This window comes from Pollicipes pollicipes, unplaced genomic scaffold (genome assembly GCF_011947565.3).
Source record: "Pollicipes pollicipes isolate AB1234 unplaced genomic scaffold, Ppol_2.1 Scaffold_4002;HRSCAF=4701_pilon_pilon_pilon, whole genome shotgun sequence".
Taxonomy (NCBI): Eukaryota; Metazoa; Arthropoda; class Thecostraca; order Pollicipedomorpha; family Pollicipedidae; genus Pollicipes; species Pollicipes pollicipes.
The window spans coordinates 19,048,166-19,071,767 of NW_023596420.1; the positions used below are offsets into that span (position 1 = coordinate 19,048,166).

At 51.8% G+C, this 23,602-nt stretch overlaps 3 protein-coding genes across 6 annotated transcripts; 2 read left to right on the forward strand and 1 right to left on the reverse strand.

The window, feature by feature from the left end:
* The first annotated feature begins 370 nt into the window (after positions 1-370).
* On the forward strand, positions 371-9,427 carry TTLL15 (tubulin tyrosine ligase-like 15). 4 transcript variants are annotated; one of them, XM_037216071.1, is made up of 12 exons: positions 371-453; positions 2,384-2,470; positions 2,807-3,020; positions 3,588-3,740; positions 4,527-4,646; positions 5,215-5,444; positions 6,282-6,445; positions 6,819-6,994; positions 7,541-7,671; positions 8,149-8,230; positions 8,594-8,722; positions 9,190-9,427. In XM_037216071.1, the coding sequence occupies exons 3-12, from the start codon at positions 2,901-2,903 to the stop codon at positions 9,301-9,303; spliced, it is 1,419 nt and encodes a 472-aa protein (XP_037071966.1). In that variant the 5' UTR covers positions 371-453; positions 2,384-2,470; positions 2,807-2,900; the 3' UTR covers positions 9,304-9,427. The 4 variants fall into 4 exon arrangements, with proteins under 4 accessions (XP_037071966.1, XP_037071965.1, XP_037071967.1 ...); XM_037216070.1 differs by having other exon boundaries at positions 425-569; XM_037216072.1 differs by lacking the exon at positions 371-453 and adding an exon at positions 658-1,007.
* Positions 9,428-9,563: 136 nt separating this feature from the next.
* LOC119093164 (replication stress response regulator SDE2) lies at positions 9,564-13,158 on the forward strand. Its single transcript, XM_037216074.1, has 2 exons — positions 9,564-9,894; positions 12,406-13,158. Exons 1-2 carry the CDS (start codon positions 9,719-9,721, stop codon positions 12,929-12,931), a joined length of 702 nt encoding a protein of 233 aa, XP_037071969.1. The 5' UTR covers positions 9,564-9,718; the 3' UTR covers positions 12,932-13,158.
* Positions 10,447-22,748, reverse strand: LOC119093162 (tubulin-specific chaperone E). The gene is made up of 12 exons (XM_037216069.1): positions 22,694-22,748; positions 20,474-20,682; positions 19,952-20,117; positions 19,489-19,587; positions 19,001-19,122; positions 18,267-18,408; positions 17,732-17,862; positions 16,989-17,106; positions 16,424-16,555; positions 15,999-16,173; positions 11,268-11,488; positions 10,447-10,952 (listed from the first exon to the last, which is right to left on the reverse strand). The coding sequence occupies exons 2-12, from the start codon at positions 20,671-20,673 to the stop codon at positions 10,860-10,862; spliced, it is 1,599 nt and encodes a 532-aa protein (XP_037071964.1). The 5' UTR covers positions 20,674-20,682; positions 22,694-22,748; the 3' UTR covers positions 10,447-10,859.
* Positions 22,749-23,602: the final 854 nt, after the last annotated feature.

Below are 23,602 nucleotides of genomic sequence, written 5' to 3' on the forward strand. Positions count from 1 at the left end.
TTCCTAATAAGGCCAATGGAAATATTTTCCCTACTTGAGGGTAAGCCTGTTCCTTACCTATAGCGTAACGACCCAAGCCCATCCCTAGTTTGGTTGATAGGCGTCGAAGTGCGTTTGCTTACAAGTAAGCCGTCGGCACCAACATTGTAACGCATAGCATCGGTTGATGCGCTGTTGGCAGTCTTGTATGTCCGGCAAACGGGCAGATCTCGATCTGCTGTGGAAAGTGTGATCGATAATGATGTATTTAACTACAGACCACTTCCAATAACTTTTAAGAGTAAGATTCAATTGTGCAATTCCTGCGCCCTCTTTGCATTATCCGTCCTGGTCAATGCCTCTATGCCCTAATGTGGCCCGATCAGCTGATTCTACTTGTGCCCATATTTGGAACGACAGGCGTTCCTCATTGGCGTGTGTTTAAAACGCCACATCGGTGGACGCGCTCGGGCGGTGAGCAAATGATTGTAACAGGTTGAGAGGTTTATTGACATTACAAATTTCGTTTTGTAAGATAATTATTTGGATGAAATCAACCAGACTCTATAAATTATTATCTGAAGATCAGTGTAAGTACCTATCAACGGTGAACATAAACCTGCAGTGAGGAACGGGAGCTATTGGCATACTTACCGTCAGGTTTATCCGGGTTTATCCGTTCAATTGCCTTGGGTTTATCCAGGCGTATCAGGGTTATCAGGCATATCAGGCTGCATGGTCTTGGGTCAATCTACGTTATGCGCCGACGACTATGTTAGGCCGCGCTGGGGAAGCTTGTTAACATGTTTGCAAATACACCTCGCTCCACCGTTCAGCGAGTCTTTCAAAGCAATTTAGAAATTGCTGTGCTTAAAACACCAGTCGCGACTTGCGACCTTAGTCGAGGTCGAGGCCGCGTGACGGGCGTGAGTAGAACGTCATGCATGAATTGTGTTGCCACAAATGACAGTCTAAGTAGGGCAGTTTTGTACTTTCACCTAAACTTGACCCAGTGAAGGCTGCTGCAGGTAAGTGTGACCATGTCCGGTGATCCTGTCATTGCTTTTTCAGTGAAGTGCTGTGGTAAGGGGTATGTGTCAGATACTTTGTGTCCTGACCTTTATCTTAGCAACTGCAGTACAAATGTCTGCTTGTCCCCATGGATGTCACCCCATGCAAACCCCATCATTTCTGAAAGGATCTAGTGCTTACAAGGGTATTTATTTGTGTAAATGGTTGGGAGAGGGACAGTGTTCATTTTTCCACCAAAGCGGTATTTCTTAGTTGAATTATGTCACTCTAGTATAAAAAAGCTGTTTTTACTCCTTGCATAATTAATTGAATAGGTCTTTATGTGGGCAGCATGGTACCTATGTTTGTCAAATAATGTCTTAGTAGGCTGTGTAATGCTAGATGTTTTTCTCAGCATATGTTATATCCCATAAGTCTTAGTTGGTTAGAGCTCCTACCTTCTGATCTACCCACCCATGACAGTGTGGGTTGGAGCTACCTTAGGGTGCTCCCTATTTGCCCTTGGCAGGTACGGCCTGTGGCTGATGGCAGTGGTGCGCTATAGGTCAGTTGACCTCAGAGGGCAGGATGGACCGTGCCAAACATTGTGGCATGTTGAGCTTTCGCCACTCAATTCTGGGTTGCTTGGAATTGTGCCATGGGATGGTGGGGGTCAGGGCTCACATGACAAGCTCTGCTTAGCATGAGTGCTGATCCCAGAAATCCATCCATTCAAAGGGTTCAGATCCAAGTTATAAAGAAAAAGTGTTCTATGCCTAGCAATAAAAGAAAATTGTGCCATTAGTTCAAGAATTTTAAATAATTGTCCATGGCTGCTATCCATTTGGCATCATCCACATGATAAAGATTTGATGTCTTTGATAACTACAAGTAACATGCCTGATATTTAATAAGACATTGACATGTTTGGGTGCACACAGTTATGACATAACAAAGCATTGCTATGTTGTATCTTTTCTGTCACAATGATTCCCCCCTCACTGCCTCTGTTTGTAAGCAAACAGATGTTATACTTAAGATTTGTCCAATGTTTCCCTCATCTGACTGGATCTTAAAGGCATTGGCCAGGTGTTTGGTATCCTATTAAGTATTGTGGGTGCTCCAGTCCCCCAAATTTGGGAAAATGAGTGGACTAAAGACAAGATAATGCATGCCTTTGCAACTTTTAGGGAAAGTTTAAGTAATTTTCTTGCTCTGGCCTCCAGCTTGTTTTGTGGAACTTGGCCCATACCCAAGCCACTCAGCAATTACTGAGAAGCCTAACCAAAATTGTAACTTGTTTGTGGGGTTTGACCTTAAGTCCTGATGTACAGGTTTGGTGCTCTGCTGACTGTAATTGGGATGATCATTATGTCCTTTATTTTCATTACAGATGATGGAACAAGACCAGTAACAAGGATATCATGCAATAATTGTTTACCTTCATTTTTCAAACACAGGTTAAATGGCAAAGTCAAGGGTAAGCACTGTATGGATTCCATACAAGATGCCTTGTGTCATAAGTAATGTATATCTTAAACCATGCACTGCTTGGTTTCAGTCTGTTGGCACCAATATTCATCATTATCTTTTCTGCCTGTGAGAAGATATGCTTTGTATTGCATGTACCCATCTGTTTTTGCAATATGATTTGGATCAGCAGTAACAAGAGCATTGGGCATGATGCTGGTTTCTTGAGAACCTTGGGCCCTGGCCCCCAATGGATCTTCAGCCACAGCCTCAGAGTGAAAGCTGGGAGACAGCTGGGAGAGTAGCCATGGCTGACCCCCAGCTGTGTGGCTGTCTCCTGCTGCAGCGCTGGTCGTACCGGTATCCCCCCGGCTGGTGGAACCAGTACCCACCGGCGGTGTACGTCTGCTTGGCGGTGCTGCTGTCGGCCTGCGGCGCTGATGACGCTCACTGTGTGCGAGCTGCACCGCATGCAGCGTGAGAGCCAGTACCCGCCGGTGGGGGACGCTGCGCGCGCCGAGGCCGGAGACGTGCGCCGCGTCTGGGTGGCCGGCAACAACGTGAGTGGCAGCAGTCTGTCGGTGTTACTGTTACTGTGGTGAGTGCACCATGTTCGTTGGTGGGTCTATGATGTCCTGGCAATGGAGCACGGGGAGTGCGCTGGTGATCGCGAACTTGTGCGTATGTGTGAGACCAGGTTGCCATTTGTACATGCTGGGAACCTTGGGCAGGGTGATGCATGGAAGGAAGGGCCCCAAAATATTGATAAATGGGATACCCAACTCACTTTAGAAGATGAGATCCCTGTGGTAACATGTGTGTCCATTACCTTGTTTGTATGTGCCCAGCATGAAATGCTATGCGCATTTTGCGTATTTTTTTTACCTGCCCATACTGTCGCATTTGGTCACCACCAACTAAGTTACTGCCAAGTTACTGCTAAGTTACCATCATCATCTGAGACTTGTGTTATTCACACTGCTTTGCTAGATGGTGCTTCACAAATATGGTCTCTTCTGGATTGCTAACACCTGTGCAGCAAAACCCATGTTGCCAGGCGTGTATCCAGTGAACAGGTCTCTTCTCGTGTCCCGTTACAACCTACTAATACCCGTCTGTTTTTTTAGGTCGACTCTGGATACCTGACTCACGTGCTGAACGTATTCAGTAGACTGGGGTATGTCCGGAGCACAGAGCAGAGCTTTGACGTGCTCTGGTCACACCCATATCCTTTCAGCACGTACAATGCCACCCTCATGGGACTGAAGAATAACCAAAAGGTAACCAGATGTGAGGCTGAATGCTTGTTGCCACGTAATAGGCGCGTGGTATGGGTCGTTGCCAAATTAGTATGCTGCCGAGTTACATAGTGCGCCTGCCATGTTGGCGCGTATGGAGGCACGGTTCCGTCCCCCCCCCCCTCCCCGGGGGAACCCCATGCGTTACGTCCACGTCAGGTGACGTCACGTCAGTGGCCGAGTGCGTCACGTCAGCCCCTTTACAGTTCTGTCGGCAAAAGGGCCCAGACAAACTTATCCGTTGGATTGGACGCACAATTTGGTTACTGGTGTCAGGTCACGGAACAAGCGTTGGTCAGCAGCTGGTACTACGAGCCCAGTGCCACCCTTGGAAACCATTCTGATTAATTTTGCACCAAAAACTAGTCTCAGACTGTTGGAAGCTTGCTATATGGCATGCCGTTCTCTGTTTTACCACTTACTTAAGACATGTCCTACATTTGAAGGTCGAACACATATAGACTATTGACATGCTTCGAGGCGGAATGAGTAAAGACTGTTGGCCAATGTGAAGGTTGGGCGAGTGTGGACTATGGACCATATGTAAAGGTAGCGCGCATATAGACTCGTCGCAGTCACTTAACCCGCCTGCATGGCTCATGTAGTAAGACATTGCTGAGTTGCAAGTTTCCTGTTGCTATATCTTCAGCTAGTGGCTATGCTTTGACGTCACGTTAATGCGCATGTGATTATGCTACTAAGTATTAATATGTTCAGTTTCCATTGGGCCATATTGCCACATAGTAACGTGTCCATGCCCTGTTTCAGGTTAATCATTTCCCTGGGTCCGGATTTATCACATCCAAGGTTGAGCTGTCAACAAGTGGAATCAAGCACATCCCTACTGCATTCAAAATGCCGAAGGAACGGGAACAGCTTCTGGAATACGTAAGACGCGCAAAGGCGGAATGTATTGGATGTCTTTTGCGATGTGCTTTGCATGTCATCTCCCAATGGTCAGGCAGTTCCATTAAGCTTGTGTCATGTTAAAATGCGCGAATTTGGCGCTTACAATGTACGATTTCTGGTGTCCGGTCAGAATTGGGAGTTACTGGGCCAGTGAAAAAGTACGAATTCCGAAAGACCTTTGGTACCTCTAGGTCATCTGGGAATGCAGCTGGGCATGTGATCACCGTTTGCTGGAGACTCATCGTAACTGAACTTCTCCAGAATCGAACAGCTCTGTGACTAAATTGCCAGTTCGTCATCAGTTTAACGTTGAGTGGCATGCTTAGCATTGTAGCGTAATTAGCTTATCGTTAATACCGCTATTGTGGACGCCGGTCTACGCGTTTGCCACCATAACTACTCCGGAGCCAAGGTCTGACTGAACGCCGACAGGTTTCTCCCAAATTTTGCGGTCTCCGAAGAATATTTTTTTCGTTGCTGAGAGCTTATGGAAAGTAAACCCATCCATTCTACCATTAATTGCATACAAATCGCTGTTTCTCGACAGGCCAAGAACAACCCGGATACGTTGTTCGTGCAGAAATCCAACAGCCACCGCGACATCAAGATCAAGAGCCTGGACGGCAGCGATCTGGAGTCCAACAGCACCTTCTTCCAGGAGTACATCGGCAACCCGCTGCTGATCGACGGCCACAAATTCGACATCGGCATCTACACAGTGATGACGTCACTGGACCCGCTGCGAGTGTATATCTACTGGGGCGACGTGCTGCTCAGGTCAGCCCCCGGGGCAGCTTCAGCTTCATCCAGTTATGTTGCGTGCAATTTTTATGCAACGCACTATTGTCCAAGATATCCTCTTAGCCACTGAACATTTTTCAAGAAACCGAGAGAGCTGGTTTTTGTCAATCAAGTGTTGTGCGTCGTGCGATTGTGATTTCTCAGGTGTCTGATATCCACGCACTTGGGCGTGGTGATACGCCATGCCCAGTTGCTAATACCCAGTTGTTCTATTGAGGCCAGGTGTGAAATCCCTCGGAAAGATATGTACCTCTCGTTTCGGAACAGGGTGCAGAGAGTCGGGCAATGTTCCAAAAATGTGGATTAATGCCGCAGTTTTGTCACATGTTTGCCCCGGCCGTTTACGTAATGAGACCGTCGCGAGCCTCACTGTCCCCGCACTCTCGCTGCTTACCCGCGTCCCAGCCAACCGGCGTCATTCTGTCGTGTTAGCGGAACACTTGGCGTACCGGCTGAGGGGCCACGGGCCGCCCTGGGAGCTGGCCGGCCTCATTCTGTCGTGTCAGCGGTGCTGGTGGTGGACCGGCTGAGGGGCAACGGACCACCCTGGGAGCTGGCCGGCGTTAGCCTGTCGTGTCAGCGGTACTGACGGCGGACCGGCTGTGGGGCCACGGGGCCGCTCTGGGAGCTGGCCGGCGTCTGTCGTGTCAGCGGTACTGACGGCAGACCGGCTGTGGGGCCACGGGGCCGCTCTGGGAGCTGGCCGGCGTCAGTCTGTCGTGTCAGCGGTACTGGCGGCAGACCGGCTGTGGGGCCACGGGGCCGCCCGCCCAGGGAGCTGGCCTCGTTACAGTTAGCCGGCGTGCCCGGCAGGTTCTGCGCCGAGAAGTACCACCCGTTCGACTCGGCCGTGCTCGACAAGTACGTGGTGGGCGACAACTACCTGCCGGTGTGGAAGGTGCCCTCGTTGGGCCGCTACCACAGCCAGCTGCAGCTCGGCCACCGCGAGTCGCTCAACGCCTTCCTCCGCTCGCAGGGTGGGCGCTCGAGACTGGCACGATGCCGCTGCGGTGGCGCGGGCGCGTCCACCCTCGCGGACGTTCGCTGATTGGGCATAATTGTCACCGGTGTTTTTATATTTGTTCTGTGCGATGTGATGTAATGCTTTTCAATGCATGCCACGCTGAACGTTTTCGGTCTAAAGAAGAAAGAACGCGTTGTGCAGGGCTTTTTGTAAAACGGTGCAAGAGACGCCTTTGGACGGGTGGGTGGCTGACGTGAATTTGTGGTGTCTGCCGGAGGTGAGGTCGCATGACACGAGAATGACCGCTGCCATCTATCAGAGTGTGCCCAGGGGGGGGGGGGGGGGGGGGCGCCTGCCCCGCTCGTAACATTCGTGTCGGCCGACAGGGAAGGACCCGCAGAAGATCTGGGACCAGATCGAGGAGTCGATCCGCTCCGTCTACTTCGTCAAGGAGGCAGCCATGGTTCGCTCGGCGAAGCGGTTCGCCAGTACGCGTCAGTTTTTCGAGATGGTGCGCTTCGACTTCGTCGTGGACGACCAGCTGAATGTTTACCTCATGGAGGTAGGTCCGTGGCTTGTTGCGCTCGAACAGTGTGGAAAAGTTCAGCCACTGGGGTGCCAGGGAGGCGGATGTGGTGTCATATTACTGCACATGTCGGCGGTCGACCCAGTTGCTATGTGCCTCGGACAGGGAGGCCAGGACTTGAAAGTTTGGGTTCAAAGGGGGCCGAAGAACGGTGGAACAGAGACGGCGTCAGGGTTCTAGGTCTCAGGGCATGTGGTCATATTCACCTTGGTGTCGAACGGGATGAATTTTGCTACGCTGCGCGCTCACTGGTCATTCACGGGTCAGGTTATGAGTCCCGATTTATGTGTTGGGATAATGAATGACATTATTTGGCAGCGTAGTTTTTGTTGGACTGATCAATGTATTAATCGTGTCATTGCTAGCGTTGCAGTGTGCAAATAACGAGCCACCCGTTGTCAGGTGGTTCATCAGACCTTTGCCCCTGGGCCAATACAGCTTGTTCGCGTGTTCTCCTTGCACGAGGAGGCACGGATCCGCGTGCGTTTCCGGTCTCCGGATGAACGTTGACCAAATCGGCAGGCCAATATGTCGCCGAACCTTTCGTCGGCCCACTTCAAGCAGAACACGCCGCTGTACGAGCAAGTGGTGTACAACCTGCTGTGTCTGGTGGGGCTGGCCTCCCGGCTGCGTACCGAGCTAGCCGGCGTGCAGTGAGTGGCCGGTCCGACTGTGTACCGCTTGGCGCGGCCGGGGTCGTCCGGCCTCGGCTGGTGACACCAGACGCGCCCCCGCCGGGCCGCCGCTGGTGGTACTACCGAGCCGGTAGCACCCCATAGGCTGCCAGCTGTTGGAGACATGGCGGGTTTGGGTGCTGCACAATGGATCAGTGGTTGGCGTCTTCAGCTTATACGCTAGGAGCGGGAATTCGAATGGCGCCATGGCCCCTAGGTGTTCATACGACCACCACAGTCTGGTGCTCCATAAAGGGTGTGCGGCAACGTGCGTTGCGTTCCTTTGAAAGGGAAGATAACTGTTGACCCGATGTGGCTGGTAGTTGGCGCTCCATACCGAGGTCCTGACGCATCAGATCATCCGGCACGTAGCCCAGCAGTTTGTTTCGTCCTCCCCCCCCCCCCCCCCTCCACGTTGACGTGGCTGTGCACTGAGCGTCCGCCGGCTCGTTCCAGCACGGGTCCGGTGGCTGAGATGCAGGCGGCCGACAAGGACTTGGCGGTGTATGGTCTGGAGTGCGGCTCCTCCGCCTGTCTGGTGAGCTCGCGGCGCGCGCCGCTGCCGCCGCCGCCGGCTGGCGCGGCCGCCGCAGGAGGAGCCGGATGCTCGATGCGCGCCCATCTCGTTGCGCGGCGGCCGGACCGGCGGTGTCTGGCGGTATGATGGTCAGGGCTGGACCGTGCCCGTGTTACAGAAACTCAAGGTCGAATGATGGCCAGCATTTAGCGCGTCCCGGAATGACCGTACCGTCGGGTGACCGCCCCCTGCGGACGCCGCCGCAGTGCGCCTCCTGACCGGCCCAGACCTCGGACCTCCACAGCGACGGGGCGCGGTCACAGCTGGCCCGTGCGGCCGGCGTTGCCGGGTCCAGACCGGGTGTGACCCCGTTGCTGCCCGCAGGGGTCGTGTTCAGGCATCTGCCGTGTCTGCCTGCCCTGCCTCTCGCGACCCCAGAAGGCGGTGCTGCGTCAGGCGCTGCTGGAGCACGTTAACCGCAACCTCTGCCGACGCATCCTGCCGGCGCAAACGGTCAGTGACCCCGACTAACCAATATCTTGTCTTTTTCTAAATATTTTCATCGTAAACCTGTTTCGGGCAAAACTTCGTCGTACCCAATTTGTGCTGCGCCAAAATAACTTCGGAGCTCTGAAGATGACTTTTGCTGGCAAGCTTATCAAAATGTGCGCTTGCTACAGACTTCAATGCTGGTAGATGATATCAGATAAATAGATAGCTGTATTTATAATGCATACTCTAGTTGGAGAACAATTCATCTACAGCGGAAGGTCATCCATACAGTTCACCCAGAGCGGAGAGGCGTGGGATGAAGGGCGCGACAGTGCACTGTCCAGTCGTTGGTTGGAAGGACGTGCGAGGAAAGCCGGGCCCAGGGCCGACGCTTCTCGCTTGTCACCACCCAGGCCATGCGGGTACAAGGTGGAGGCGGGTCCGCGTCTTCGCGATCCAGGTTCATGTCCAGGCCTGCCGCCTTTCAGACGCGGGAGGAAGCCAGTACCGGTCTCCAAGGCCTGCAGAATCTCACCTCCTCCAATCAGCTGATGCACCTCTGGTTCCGCGGCAAGTGCCTGCTGGACGCCGCCTGGTGTTAGCGGGGACCGTTCCGGCGCCTCGCCGCCGGGGGTCGGCCGGGCCTGGTCCCGGACTCGGACCAGCGCTGCGGATTGGTGCAGGAACCAGAGAACCTCGCTGCTCCGGCAGGCCGGGCTGGTTCAGTACATCCGTCCAACGGGAGAAACACCGACATTCCCCCCATTGCACCAGCAGTGCTGTGTCGCCGCTCTCTCTCGCTGCTCATGCGACACATGTTCCTGACATATTCTCTGACTGCGCAGAGGCGCAGAGGATGAGTGTCCACTACGATCCTTGTTCGCCCGCCATTCCGATGCGCCAGCCACATTTGCGTGCCAAGTTTATCGTCCGGATGTGACGGCGCCGCGGGCTGCTGTTTTACTGGAGATTGATCCGCCTGTCGGCGCGGTACAGTTTGACTGATGCGCCACCGAGATGCGTGCCGTCGATCCAGCAAGTGTCAAGACAGAAAGTACAAGGGAAAAACCGCTTCGCCTGGCGACCATCGGCGAAAAAGCCGGCGTTGGGAAGCGTTTAGCGTTGTTGCGTTATATCAGCGTTGTTGCGTTATTATCGCCGCACAAGTCGCTCAGTTCGATTGGTTGTTTGCCGTTCATCACTGGACTAAGTGCTTATACGTTGTGTGGGGCTCTTTGACCCGTCCACCCGTCGCCGTGGTGTTGGCCCACCAAATACCCTCCAGAAACACGGCAGGTCAGTTATCGGGCGTCATGCGTGGCTCAACTCCTGACAACTCCGCTGTGCGGCGTGTAGCGGCCCCGAGGCCGGAGTGGCGCACCCCACAGCGCTACACCTGCCGTCGAGTGACCATTAGGCGCTGGTGGTCGTGGCTGCAGCAACCGCCCTCTGATGTGCGATCTATCGGAGCAGGGCCCGTTGTCACCGAACTGGTGTTGTAAGACCTTCAGAGCTTGTTGATGCCACTTGAGTGTGTGTTGGCGTAGTTATGCGTGTGATTACTCAGTTGTTCCGCGTTGACTCAGTGCGTTACGAAGGCGAGTTATGAGATTTTGCTGTGGCTACACGTGCGCGATGCGTTCTCGTTAATGGGGTTTAAAACCCGCATTCATTAAAACATTTCAAGAGCTGTGCGATCATTCCGTCCGAAGGAGCGTTGTCAGGTGTCAACGAACTTTCCTTAATGTGTTAACATATAATTTATGCATAATTCGATTGTGTCATGAGCATTCAAACACCACGTGGACAACAGAACACTGACCTCCGGTTAGCTGCAGAGGGGACGGAGTCGTCACGGCAGATGGCCCAGCGGCCCGGGATAGACGCGAGCGATCAAACTAGAGGTCTGAGGCGGCCAACCGAATCTCATCACACCGGGCAGCGCGGCGTCCGGAGTCACAGAAGAATCACGTGCTGTCTATCGGGTCAGGTCGGACCGGGCTGGCCCGCTGATTGGGGCGCCGACCCCGACCGCGAGTACCCGCTCACTCCTGGCTGAGACCCTCCCAGTCGGCAGTGTAAAGGTTTGCGGTCGGAGAGGTGAGAGGACGCGACTGGTCCCAGAGTCGGCGGGTGCGCCGGTGACGCACATGGCAGACTAATAATACCGAGCGATGATCTGGTCGCCCTCCTCGACGCCATAGAACCTGAGGTCACGCTCGCGGTCCATCTCGATCTCCCAGTCGGGCCGCTGCGGACAGAGGCCGGGCTGGTGACGGCATCCCCAACCTCGGCGGACGCAGCTCACCGCCCATGTGCCGCGGACACGCGTTGGGTCTGGGCAGTGGCCAGGCTCCAACACACATACGATAGGGGCGCGTGGGTCGCCAGGACACTTGAAGACCCATCTCAGAAAATCACGCTGTGGAAGCAAAACCAGTGAAAGGCCGTGATACATGCCACGCGATTGGGGGCGGATGCATGGCGAAACTAGGAAGTCCGTCGGGTGGCTGTTTGCGCTGTGCGAGCGTGCGCAGCTTTATGAAGGTGGCCCGGTGCCCCTCACCTGCACGCTGCGGTAGCTCAGGTCGAGACGCTTAATGTTTCCGCGGAGTAGCTTGTTGACGAGCACCTTCAGCTTGGAGAGGCGCATGGCGAGCGGCAACCGGCGCTGGAACACGTCCTCCTCGGCGTCCGAGTCGGCCCGCCGGATCTCGACGCTCACCATGTTGGCGCTGATGGTGTCGGCTGTGACTTTGAGCTCTGAGTCCTCGGGCGCGCCCCATACTGCACAGCGGAGGCCGTCGTCACACGCCGCCCGTGCGGCCGAGGTCAACCCGACCTCCGGATATGGCTACCTCGCACTCCCAGCCATGCGCTAATGGCACACCATGCTTCCAAAGCACCAATAACTAATCACTTTTTTACTTAATGGACGGTACGTGCCGAAGCGGCGCATCAACGAACCTTAATAGGCCGGCACTATGACGCACCCAAAACAAGCGAAAATTGAGAATATATTTGGTGAAGTCATGCAAAGGACCACAATTATTTCAATTTTGAAACCACAGCACGATGATCGCAAAATGTATAGCTGCAGCCATTACAAACCAGCAGTTAACAGCTATACATTACCTACAGAAACAGCTATATGCAAAGGCATATTATCGCCATTCAATGCCCGAGCGACCGGCGCCGTAAATTTGGTGGGGCAGCGTTTTAGCACCGTTACGATTGCGACGCGTCTCAGGTGACCAAACGTCTCCGATATTCCTGGCGTGTGTTGAGCAAATACTAGAACTGAGGCCTTGGGACTAAGCCGCAGAGGGTAGTGCGTTGCGGGGTGGTGGCGTAGGCGTTGCGCAGGACTGGTGAATCGCGGGTGAAGGTGGTCGTGGCTCGGGAGTCACGCGTAGTCACGCTGGCCCCAGGTATTTTCACTCAATCAGGCTGGGCTAACAATAGTTCCATCCAAAGAGCGGCATATCGTGGAAGCTCCATAAATATTGAGGCGTGAGTCCAGCGAAAGATTGGTCTTGCTTTGACATGGCCCGAGTTCTGAATTTTACCACCTGTGGGATGGACCTGGAGCATCTCCAGCAGTTGCTTTTGGTAGCTGATGCTTATCTGGTGAAAAACGGGAAACTTGTGCAGCCGCAAGATCTTCGTACAGGAGATGCTGTACAAATTGTGCCTCGTTTGAGAGGAGGCAAGGGTGGATTTGGATCAATGCTAAGGGCCATTGGGGCACAGATTGAGAAGACCACTAACAGGGAGGCTTGCAGGGACTTGAGTGGCCGAAGGCTGCGTGATATCAATGAAGAAAAACGTCTTAAAACTTGGATTGACAAGCAGGCTGAAAGGCAAAAGGAATCAGATGATAAGAAGAAAGCTAGGCTTGAAAAATTGAGACAAAAGCCAAAGCATGTTTTTGAAGACAAGGAATATATGGATCAAAAGGAAAAGCAACAAGATAACCTGTTTGATGCAATTGAAGCAGGAACATCAACTGAGAAGTGCCAGGATGGTAGCCTAGAACATGGATTGAAAAGGTCTGCAGATGACTCTGAGGAACCTTCAGCAACAAAAAGGGGAAAGAAGGATGTAAATCCTGTGCCCAAGAAGAAGAAACAGCTGTGGATTGATCCTGACCTTCCAGATGATAGTGACTTATCAGGTTCAGAGTCTGATGGTGATAGCAATGAAAAGTCTGCACTCACCACCGCTTAGGTGCTAAATGAAAGGTTAAATGTGTGCATTTTTGTCCCAGCCATCTACCTACTCATTTAACATCTGTTTTAAAGTGGTTCAGTTCCGAATATCTTGTAAAAGGCACATACAATGACAATGTGGTTATCCATTGTGTACATTTCACTGTCCTCTTTTTCAGATCTTGTTCAGTTTCGATACCATGTGACAAATGGACATGCACCTAATACATGCAATTTAAAACATCACTCAACTTGTTTCTGAAACTGGATGGTGACCCACATCTTTTTAATGAAGATATCTTACTTGTTAGCCTTCTGGATGCTACATGATTGGTTTCCCTAGCATCCCAGCTTTGGAGACCATGCCACACCAATCTTGGCTTTTGTTTAGTATTTATCTGGACTACATATCAAATATTACAGTCATACAATGATAACATTTGTGATGAGATTAGCCATTCAAAACACGCCCATGTTTTTGCAAGTGAAGATTGCCTCAAAATTGCAAAACCAAACCAAAGACTCGCACAAAAGCGAGATCATCAATGCACCCCAATTCCAGTGAAATATGTGGGACTATAGGCACCAGCTGCCTGTGCCCACAGCAATGTGGTCCACTACTGCTCTGAGGTCTACCACCTTGTGGCAAAAGGGCATATGCAACATTTTAGCAGTTTTCAGGAGAGCTGATTTAGTGTTTTTGTGCATGATTTGGTTTCAAATGACATTACAAAAGCATGTGGTGCTTGCTTACAGTCACAGATTTCCTGTAATTGCTGAGGACTGTTTGTATGATGTAAAATATTTTAACTAGGGTTAAAATGGTGCAAAGTCTATTCAGTATTGACTTCTACATCATTTTGGTGTGAAGACCCCAGACAAGGAGTGCATTCCATGTGTGTGTGCTACAAACACAGTATGAGCGTGCATACAGGTGGCAAAAGTACTTTCATGCACAATATACCTCTTTTGACATGCTAATGGTTCCAAGTACTGCCTGTCAAATCCAACAAAGCTCTTATATGTTGAGATCACCAATCATTTTCATAGCATTTCTTTTTATTTTAACCCCAGGATGATAATAACTAATGGATATCCATAAGATGCTCTCTGCTGTCTGCAGCACCATGAAATATTGACAAAGTTTCCTGGGTATACTACATCCTATTGAAATGAAAACTCAATTTACTAACATTCTTATGCTTCCACACACAAAAGATCATCCAGTCATGATTGTGCATAATTTGTGACATCAAAGTTGAAGTGTAGCACTTGCTAGTTGATCTTTAAATACGGCATGGACTCCACACAGCTTATTTGCCACCATAACACAGCCTCAAGCCATGTATCTCGAGATCACAATCATCTTGGCCTCACCCTAGAGCCGTTAATCATTCTGCCTTGAACATTATTAGAGCCGAAACTGTGCGAGCTTGTCATTTCAGGACAACATCTAGGCCACAGTACGCTCAGGCCGTCACCAGGTGCTTCGGTTTCGACTCGACACGGATCTCCATATACCCAAAGCTGCCTCTTGCGTGGGGCATGGGTGGAAATGGGTGGGATGCAGTCTGTGCATGTTCATCTTTGTCAATTCTTAGAGGTCCGGTCCTGGTGAAAGCAAACGTCTCCTTTGCGATGCTATGTGGGCACCACATTGTTTGGTCAAGGTTGGTCTTAGTAACAAGTGCAATGTCCCTCCACGGACTGCGGACCAGTTTTAGCTGATCCGCAGGTATGTTAGTTGTCTTGGGGTTGGTTCTCAGTGTCACTGGTGTTGGCACTGAAGCTTCTTGATTTTTCCGCCCTTGAGCGCATCACTCTAGTTAAGAAAGTTGCCATCTTCATCTTCTTGGTCAGACATTGGCACTTCACACCAGAGGCTCTTTCCATTTCTTCACTTGTTTGTTGATCAGCTGGTAATAAGCATCAGCTTTGGTTGCTGGTTGCTTTCATCCCTGATATGGTCGCATGGTCGCTTTCATCCCTGGTAACGTGCCATCAACGCAACTATCGGTCATCACCCTTGAGCTCTTCACCAGTCCTTCCCAAATCTTACTGAACTATTACATGACAGCTCTGAAGCGAAAATATTGGTCCATGACTTAAAATTGAGGCCAATGGCACGTGGCGCCATTTCCCTTCGCTGGTGCTTTCATCGGTTCATCCACAAGTACAGTTTCCATTTATGGTTTTCCATTAAATTGCTAACTATAGCCCTATATACCGGTTCTCATCGCCCCTGCCCCTGTTAAAACACTTTTTTAAAACCAGCAGTACACTTCCAGATCAGAAGATGGTGAGCACACTGCGCTAGACCCTCAGACTTGCATGCGACGCGCGCGCAAAGCGTCCGTCCGTGTTGAAGAAATGCATTGTTGACACAGTATTTACCATTGAAACCTTCCTATACTAAGTAATTATTACCCTCTAAATGATAGTTGACAAAGTATGCGTAAACCTACGCTTCACAATTCATGCCGTTGCCGGAAGTTCAAAGCATGTGTTAGATATGTTTGAGTGAACAGCTGCGCTTTCACTCCGTTGGGGTCGTGCTAATCCTCATGCAACATACGTATGTGTGGTTATACATGCTTTGGCACAAGCAATTTTGTCATAGGAACATGCCAAAAGGACGTATCAGGGCGCATACGTCCTTAACACAAATCATATACTCCCTGTAAGCCCAATGCAAGTGAACATACTCGTTCTGTTACACCCTTTTGTCGTGATTCAAGTAACTAACGTGTAGAGCATACATCGTTTGAGCCAAATGCGTGCTTTTGCTTGGGATCACGCATGCTTTCTCACAGGTATGCCTTTGTGCAAACCGAAAAAACCTGGCATAACCCTTCAACTTCAACAATTTTAAAACATTTGTGCCATTTTACAAGATGCATCACTGCCATTGGATGGCAGGGGTGGCAAGGATGTGAAAAGCACATGACCACGTTGGCTAAGTAACACTTTAAAATGCATCATTTTGAGGAATCACACATCATACAGCAATGTTGAACCCTATCAGGCCCCCTCCCCCCCCCCCAATCACCACCACCACCACCAATCAGCAACGCCCATGTACCTACCCTCGCACAGCTGCGGATATCGCGGGTGCGTCTCCAGGAAGCGGCGCCAGGTGTCGCCGCGCTCGGTCGCGTCCAGTCGACCGCCGGCCTCGCGCCACGCGGGGCCGAAGCGGCGCAAGTAGTCGAGCTCTGCCCAGCGCCGCTCCTCGCGCGTCACCTCGGTCCGGTTCAGCACCTGACGGCCGCGCCCGGACCCGTCACGGACGGCTCGCATGTGACAAACGGCGAGGACTCCTCAGGCCAGCACGGCTGTCTGCCCAACTGCGGCGTACATCACACCGCGGCTGCTGACCATATCGGAGCCGCTGGCGGCGGGACAGCTGGTCAGGCGCGGTCAGAAGCGCCGCTACGGAGGGCAGACGGCCGCGGCGCGGCGCCGGCGCCGGTGAGACGGCCGCGCCGGCGCGCGCGACCCTGGTGCTCACCTTCAGCTTGCCAATGCGGCCGATGATGAGCTCGCGGACGGACTCGGGCCGGTCGGAGGCAGACAGCGGGTTGTTCCTCAGCGTAATGTCCACCAGGCTCGGTAGGCGGTCCATGGCGTCCACCGAACCCCACTGCCGGCCATAGGTGTCAGCAATGGTGTGCTTTGTAGTTACAAAGGTGGTGGATAAGGAGTTGCATGCCTTTAAAACTACTCCTCTCCCCCACAAAAATATAACAATATACAATACCGGATGCATACAAATATGTGATACTGGTTCAATGACAAACAATTATATTATGGTTTTTGACCTACTGAAGGAGAATTTTGTGCCCCGTTCAAAAAATCAAATCCACACCCTTGCACGCCAACAGCACACATCACTGCAACAAAATGTTCCCAGACGCTGGGCCAGTGTTCAGGCAGCAGCTAACGCCACACAGCGACCACCCTAGCCCGATAGATTAAGTGGTCCAGCGCAAGTCGCACATCCTAGCGGAGCTATTGCCAGCGGCTGTAATTAGCAGTCGGATGCGCTAGCTCTCAATGCAGTGGAACGTCAATACCTCGTCAATGCAGTTTCCGTCCAGGACCATGCTGTGCAGGGCGGGGAACAGGTCTGTGGCGTCGCTCGGCACTTCTATTCGGCGAAGCCCAGTATTGGCGAGACCAAGCTCGCGCAATCTGCCAACGCACGGTCACAGGTCATCGACCTGCTCTGACAGGCTGTCATCAAAGGTCACCAACCCGCCAGTGGCACAGCCAAGCGTGGAAACCAATGTCACCATCACATCGAATGCATGGTTTAAGATAAACGTCATCAGCTCGTCACATCGACACAAGCTGATAGGTTGTCCCTCCCCCCCCCCCCCCAAACACCAGCCTCCGGGGACCCAGCCTAGCTTAGCCTAGCTTAGTCTGGCCTAGCCCACCCTAGCTCAGCTCAATTACATTAAGCTTAGCTTGGCTTAGCCTGGCGTCACGTTACGCCAACTCGCCTGACCTCATGTCACGTAACCTCAGCAATCTGCAAGCCAGTGGCAACCAAAAGACAATCACACAAACTATCTGCTTGCCAACAATGTCTGCCACAAACCGACGATCTCAAACGGTCGTATGAAGCTGAGCCTCAACGGCAGCTGCCGACCAAAGTATCTCTGCCCGCCACAAAGCTGCCTGAGTGCCAGCCCGGACGTCACGAGCACTCCAGACGCTACAGAGGACTGGTTCGACACTCGTCTCATTGCCAGGCTGTTCGGGGGTGCTCGGCGATGCGAGTAGCCACTGGAGGCTGGCCGCCTGTAGCTACCTGGGAAGCGCAGCCAGCTTGAGGATCTCTGACCAGTCCTCGATGGGGTTCGAGTCCAGGTCGAGAGAGTCGAGCTGTTGGAAGAGGCCGGGCGGCGGCGCCTGCAGCTGTGAGATCTTGTTCGTTACCAGCTGAAACAGCAGGCAACGAGCTCGAGCTATCCTCTGCTTTGAAGCCATAATAGTACACATGACGTGCACACGACATTACTCATTGATTTGCAGTCGAGGACCCCGACACAGGAGACCAGTCTGCAGTGTTCATAAATTATAAGGCTGATTTTGTGCTGGCGTGCCAGGCGGCATGGGCATGGCCAGCCCATACACACGAGGGTACGATCATCTTGGGCTCAACACGCATCTTATCAACACAGATATACTTATTTAGCGTAAAAAAGCTATGTGATCAGCAGGTCGAAGACTGCACAGTACCGTCTTCACCCCCAAAATGATTGACTGTCAAACCGTGCCAACAAACGGCATAGATCCCGGAGAAGAGCGCGACTCCACGCAGGCCTCCGCCGCCGTCGGCGTACCGTCAGCCGGTGAACGTGCGGCCACATGCAGGCGCACTCGAGCACCTCGCTCCACGTGTAGCGCTGCCGGTTGGCAAGCAGGATGCGCACGGTGGCGAAGGCGGGCCGCAGCGACGCATCAGGCCCCAGCAGCCGGTTCTCACTGGCGACAAACGGAGGGCGAACACGGACTGACTGTACAGCAGGTGTGAGGACAACAGCGGCACGCCTGGTACCATACAACAGGCAGGTTTGGGGGACTAAGGTGGTTTGCGATGACCGAGATGACCTGTGCCGGTGGTGAGACCCATCGCAACAAATGATGGACATGAACAACGGACATGATACCGGTAGCAATCCGTGCCAGAGCTACCCCGTTTTGATGATGAAAGGTAGACAGCTAGGCACTTGAGGTCGAAAACATCCTTAGGTAGTACATGCTGCATGTCGCGTTAAATTAATGTCAGAGGACTCCATATGATGTAAATGTGCAGACCCAGAGGACTGGATTACGCCATACCAGAGGCCGCAGTTCTTCCAGGTGTCGGACGAGGAGCGTCAACTACGTGACCAGCATTCCTGGCGAGACTACTCGACTCGAACACTCTGGACTGAATTGGACTAAATTGGAAACGCGAGCTCGCCACGAAAAACAACCCACTACCAAACAGTCCTCATATCTCACCAGCGCCAGAACCGCACCATGAGCAGGCAGCTAATCCCATTAGCATCACCCCAGTCGCAAGGTTTCTTACCTGAGGTTAACCACGCGCAGCCGCGGCAGCTGACGTACAATGTCGGCCACGGCCGCCCACGAGTTCAGCAGGTTCTCGGCCAAATCCAGCTCTTCGATGCTGGGACAGACCTCGCCCAGCAGCTGGCGGAGAGACGGAGACGCAGCGTCAGGTGCGGCTGACCCCGGAGAGGCGCCGCGTCAGGCTCCGGAGGTCCGAGGCGCCAGATAAACGCACGAACGGCCAGAGACCGGCGAGGGCAGGGGCCGCTGTCGTGCCGGACCGCTGGTCGATGGCGGGTACCGTAAGCGGACAGAGGCTGGCAGCGTGAAGCACTCACAGAGGAGTCCCATCAATGATCGCACGTGCCCCTGGATGTCGACAGGTCGTTGCCATCAGAGAGCGACATTCACCAGGACACGGTGCCAGAGGAGACGCAATAATATTGATCGGAAGCTGCCGCATGCGTGAAAACAGGCGGCCCCCGTCCGGGGAGCCGGGGTACTCACCGGAGGGTTGTCGCCCGTGATCAGACACTCCCGCAGATACACATTCTTCAGCAAGTCCAGCTTGCTTTGCTTTTTGTTAAGCTTGGTCAGGCCAATCACCTACCGAAAAAAGATCAGCGTCGTTATGCCAATCGTATGTAGTATATTCTCACGATCTCTAAATACATCACAGAACAATGCAGCGCTGCATTACACTTTCTCAGTCAAAGCAGTCTCAGTCAAAACACAGATCCAGCCCTACTTGCTTCTCATTTTTACGAGACGTTGCCCATTATACTGAGACGCGGGCGGGCCCTGACGCGTGGTACCTCCCCGCCAAACAGTTACCAGCTCAATGGAGTGCAACGCATAATTCGCGCTCATTGCTCCTCAGACACGCCCCGCATCGATTCCCCATTCGACACTTACATCGGTTTTCCGTCGGAAACTTCATCACTCCCGCTTGGCCGCCCCAATAAATTACCTGAACAAACCTGGCGTTAAGGTCTCGCTGCAGGGCATCCAGCTCGTCCCTGTCGACGGTGCTCTCGGTGTTGATGATGATGCCGTAGCGCTCGACCACCGCCTCCGTGCACTGCACGGGCCGGCTCAGCTTCCGGGGACGTACCAGCGAGCCGCCCGTCTCGTGACTAAAACAGGCGCGGCGGCGTGCCGCGAGTCAGCAACGTCTCATTGTCCTTCAAACTCAGCTGACAGTCTGATAACGGTCGGTCTGAAATGATGTCTGAGTAGAACGTTTCGCCCGCGCTGACCTCACGGCTGAGGTGATGTAGCCCTCCGGATACTCCGCAACTGAGGCAGGCATGGATCATCGCGTGACTACCATCAGGTCCGCCGCACGTTGTCAACTCAACGCCGAGACAGGCGTGAGGGTTCAGGCTCTGGTCGCTGTCACATGGTGTCATCAGCTGATGATGAAAACGGGGACTGGAATGAGTGTGCCAGCATAACAACACCTGTCGCGACCATCCTGCCACCCACACACCTGGTCAGGAAGTACTGTTTGCCCTTGACTCGGCCATTGTGCTTGCCGCGCTCAGGGTGGTCCCACTCGACGCCCACCCAGAGGCCGTCTGAGCCGTCCACGGCGCCCACGAACAGCACAGTGGCGCGCTCGCCTTCGCACGACACTCTGTCGCCAATGTGGAAGGTGGCCTCTCCCACGCTGTCACCCTCAGTTGCCATGTCCAGCTCCTGTTGGCACAGGGATGTCTGGTGAGAATTGCTGTACAGATTAGCATAGTGGTGACATACAGATGGTTCCAGAGGATAGACACTGCACAATGAGCTTGGCAGGGACCCTTGAATAGCCATATAACACTGCTGCTTAAAACGCGCCAGGTTGGCTGGCAGGATACCCTTCACTCGGTGGGTCAAATCGAGATCTCAACAACTAAGAGAGTTAGATGTACCAAATGCACAAGGTGTGTTGACCTGTACATAAACTCACTTAGGTCAAAGTTTGAGGTTCCTAGGTCATGACCTTTGGGTCAAATAAGGTCAAACAGTCAAATTTCAGGTTGATCTCCTAAGGGTCCCTAGAACCTAGATAACCTGTTCTAAGTAAAAAGTCACATGCTCATTTAAGGTCAGTGACCTTGCTTGACCTTTTGAAGGTCATGGCAACCAGAATGTTACCAGACTGCTTTTGTTTTGCATTTGTTTTGTTTCATTTTGTTTTTGTTTTGCATTCACATTTGAACCAGCAACAAATATTACACTAGGCAGGATGTTCATAAAAGCAAAATGTTGGCCTGGGTCATTTTAGGCCAGTAACCTATCCTGACCCCTAAGAAGTACATCAAGGGTGTATAATTCAGTTCCTGTTATCAATAAATTCGAAATGGGCACCAGAAACTACCCCATGCAGCAAACCCTAGAGTAATAAAACAGGCTAGTTGTGACCTTGGTCTGATCCTCATATATGATCCCAGGTCAATGAAATGTGTTCATTCAATTGCTGTATTGCCTAAGAAAGTATCTCAAATATATATGGCTTCATCTAGCACTCCACTGAGGGAACAGATTAAATGAGCCCCAAGAGATTGCCTTTGCTGAAGCCATGGTCTGACTTTGACCTACCACATGTCAGTGACCTTACAAGGTACATCTAAATTTGTATGCTAGATAACCTGATATTCAACTGCAACATTTTTCAACATATTCAAATGCAACATTTTGTGTGGCTTCATCATGCTGATTGGAGATTATTCCAGAAAAAAACTTTGGGGGTCAATTTGATCCTCCACCCTAGTGTGTGTAACCTATGAGCTATGCTTAATACATAAAACAGGGTAGCTGCAGAAGGTTGCTGGATTAACCTGGGCTGAAACACTATGATGCATATCCTGACACAATATGCCAACTCTGGTTTACACTGCATGAAATGGTTTCCAGACAAAATATTATTATTTATAGATCCTCCCATGGCTGCATGAGTCACATTAGCCAGAAAATGGGATAAAGCTTTCCATAAGTGGTGCAGGCATAACATAACAGCAACTCATGCTAACAATGAGTCATGGGTATATGCATGTTCATAAACAAATAAAGCATGACAAAGCTATATAAATTGCAGCATGCTTTTTCCATGGGGTTGTAAGCATTAATATATCACTATTCAGGCTTGGGTGCCTGTTGGTAAGAGCCAGTTGTATTGAGGGAGTCAGATTCCAGACCCTACATCAAAGCATTTGCCACAAAAACACATAAGGATTGAACTATAACATCATGCTATATACTAAACACTTTCCTTAGCCTCCACTTCCAGTGTGCTTGCTTCTCAGCTTCAGAACTATCTGAACCATTTCTCTGCCACAAGGCTTTGAGACAGAGATGCTATGACATAGGTGATCAACTGACAAATGCAAATAATCCCAAAAACTAAATCATGAATTAACCATCATGTAAAATTTCCTTCACTGTAAAGTCATGGCCTATTGCAGTGAGCTCGCATATTAATCCATCAGTCTCTCAGATTGTTCCCCAGTCAGCAGTAATTTCAACCACACCATTTTTTCCACAGAGTCTTTGGATGTCGCGATGTGCAGGTCTCTCCGACCGGTCAATGGCGATTAAGTTGATCATAGGAAATTATTAGGGATGCGATTTTCAGTGAATACGCCATTTCAAGTTGAGGTGGCGTTTCAAAAATTAAAAAATACCAGTAAGATCACCTGAACACCGAAACCGACCATCTGCATACCTCAAGATAGCTCACGGAACCAGACCCCGGATTCGAACATTGAACCCAACGATGCCCAGGCGTCTGGATGGATGAGTCATTATTTGTTTAGGTTCACAATCGTATCATTTGCGGCGGGTGAGCTTTCATACAGCGCCATCTCGTAGCCCGCAATTAAGCAGCGCTTCGCCATCCCACGATAGGGGCAGGAGGCTGGGAACCGACCTGGTGTCGTTGAAACATTCGACTCTCATCATCGGCTAGGGGGGGGGGGGGGGGAGCGTGGGTGTATCTGCAAGGTATTGGAGAACACGTTCTTGCTAGCCAGCGAATGTTTGCGTAGTTGGTGAGCGCCGCTAAGAGGCACTCCGTTCGCCTCCTCCTGCCACAAGCGCCCCGTGTGAGGGACGCGTCCGCGCGGGCCAGGGCAGGCGGCAGTAACGAGAAGACTGGGACCCGCAGGTGTAAGGAGGGACGCGTCGGCGGCACGGACTTTGTGGAGTGCATGTGACGAGTGTTAGATATATAAGTGACTTTGGACGTACTAAGTGTACCAGTGAGCCGGAGGCGAGACACCAGAATAGCAGAGCTTACATATCCAGGAACGTCACTTTACTTGCTTTCGGTGGGGGGGGGGGGGGGCGTTGGCGCCCATTGCTGGTTTGAGCCCCCGCCCCCAATGCTCCTCTGAGCTATGTCGATGCATATGAGCGAAGATGGAGCACTGGGCCAAATAAAGGCAGGACAATTTACCTAACTATGGGTATGCTGGGCAGCAAGTAACGTAACGCATCATTATTAGAAACATGCTAATTATTACCAAGTTATGTTCTGTAGGTGTCCTAAGTTTTTTCATGTTAGCCCCGTCATATGTTAAGCCAGTCTGCGAATGTTTGAAGTATTTTTTTTTAAAATGATGCCTGGATTGGG

Coding starts and splice junctions, on each gene's coding strand:
- TTLL15 (XM_037216071.1), top strand. CDS start 2,901: ATGACGCTCACTGTGTGCGAGCTGCACCGCATGCAGCGTGAGAGCCAG. Junction 6,995..7,540: donor TGAATGTTTACCTCATGGAG/GTAGGTCCGTGG, acceptor CCAAATCGGCAG/GCCAATATGTCGCCGAACCT. Junction 7,672..8,148: donor ACCGAGCTAGCCGGCGTGCA/GTGAGTGGCCGG, acceptor GGCTCGTTCCAG/CACGGGTCCGGTGGCTGAGA.
- LOC119093164 (XM_037216074.1), top strand. CDS start 9,719: ATGCGTGCCGTCGATCCAGCAAGTGTCAAGACAGAAAGTACAAGGGAA. Junction 9,895..12,405: donor AGTTCGATTGGTTGTTTGCC/GTTCATCACTGG, acceptor GCCTCGTTTGAG/AGGAGGCAAGGGTGGATTTG.
- LOC119093162 (XM_037216069.1), bottom strand. CDS start 20,673: ATGGCAACTGAGGGTGACAGCGTGGGAGAGGCCACCTTCCACATTGGC. Junction 18,409..19,000: donor CTGCGCGTGGTTAACCTCAG/GTAAGAAACCTT, acceptor GTTTGTCGCCAG/TGAGAACCGGCTGCTGGGGC. Junction 10,953..11,267: donor TGAGCTACCGCAGCGTGCAG/GTGAGGGGCACC, acceptor CTCTGTCCGCAG/CGGCCCGACTGGGAGATCGA.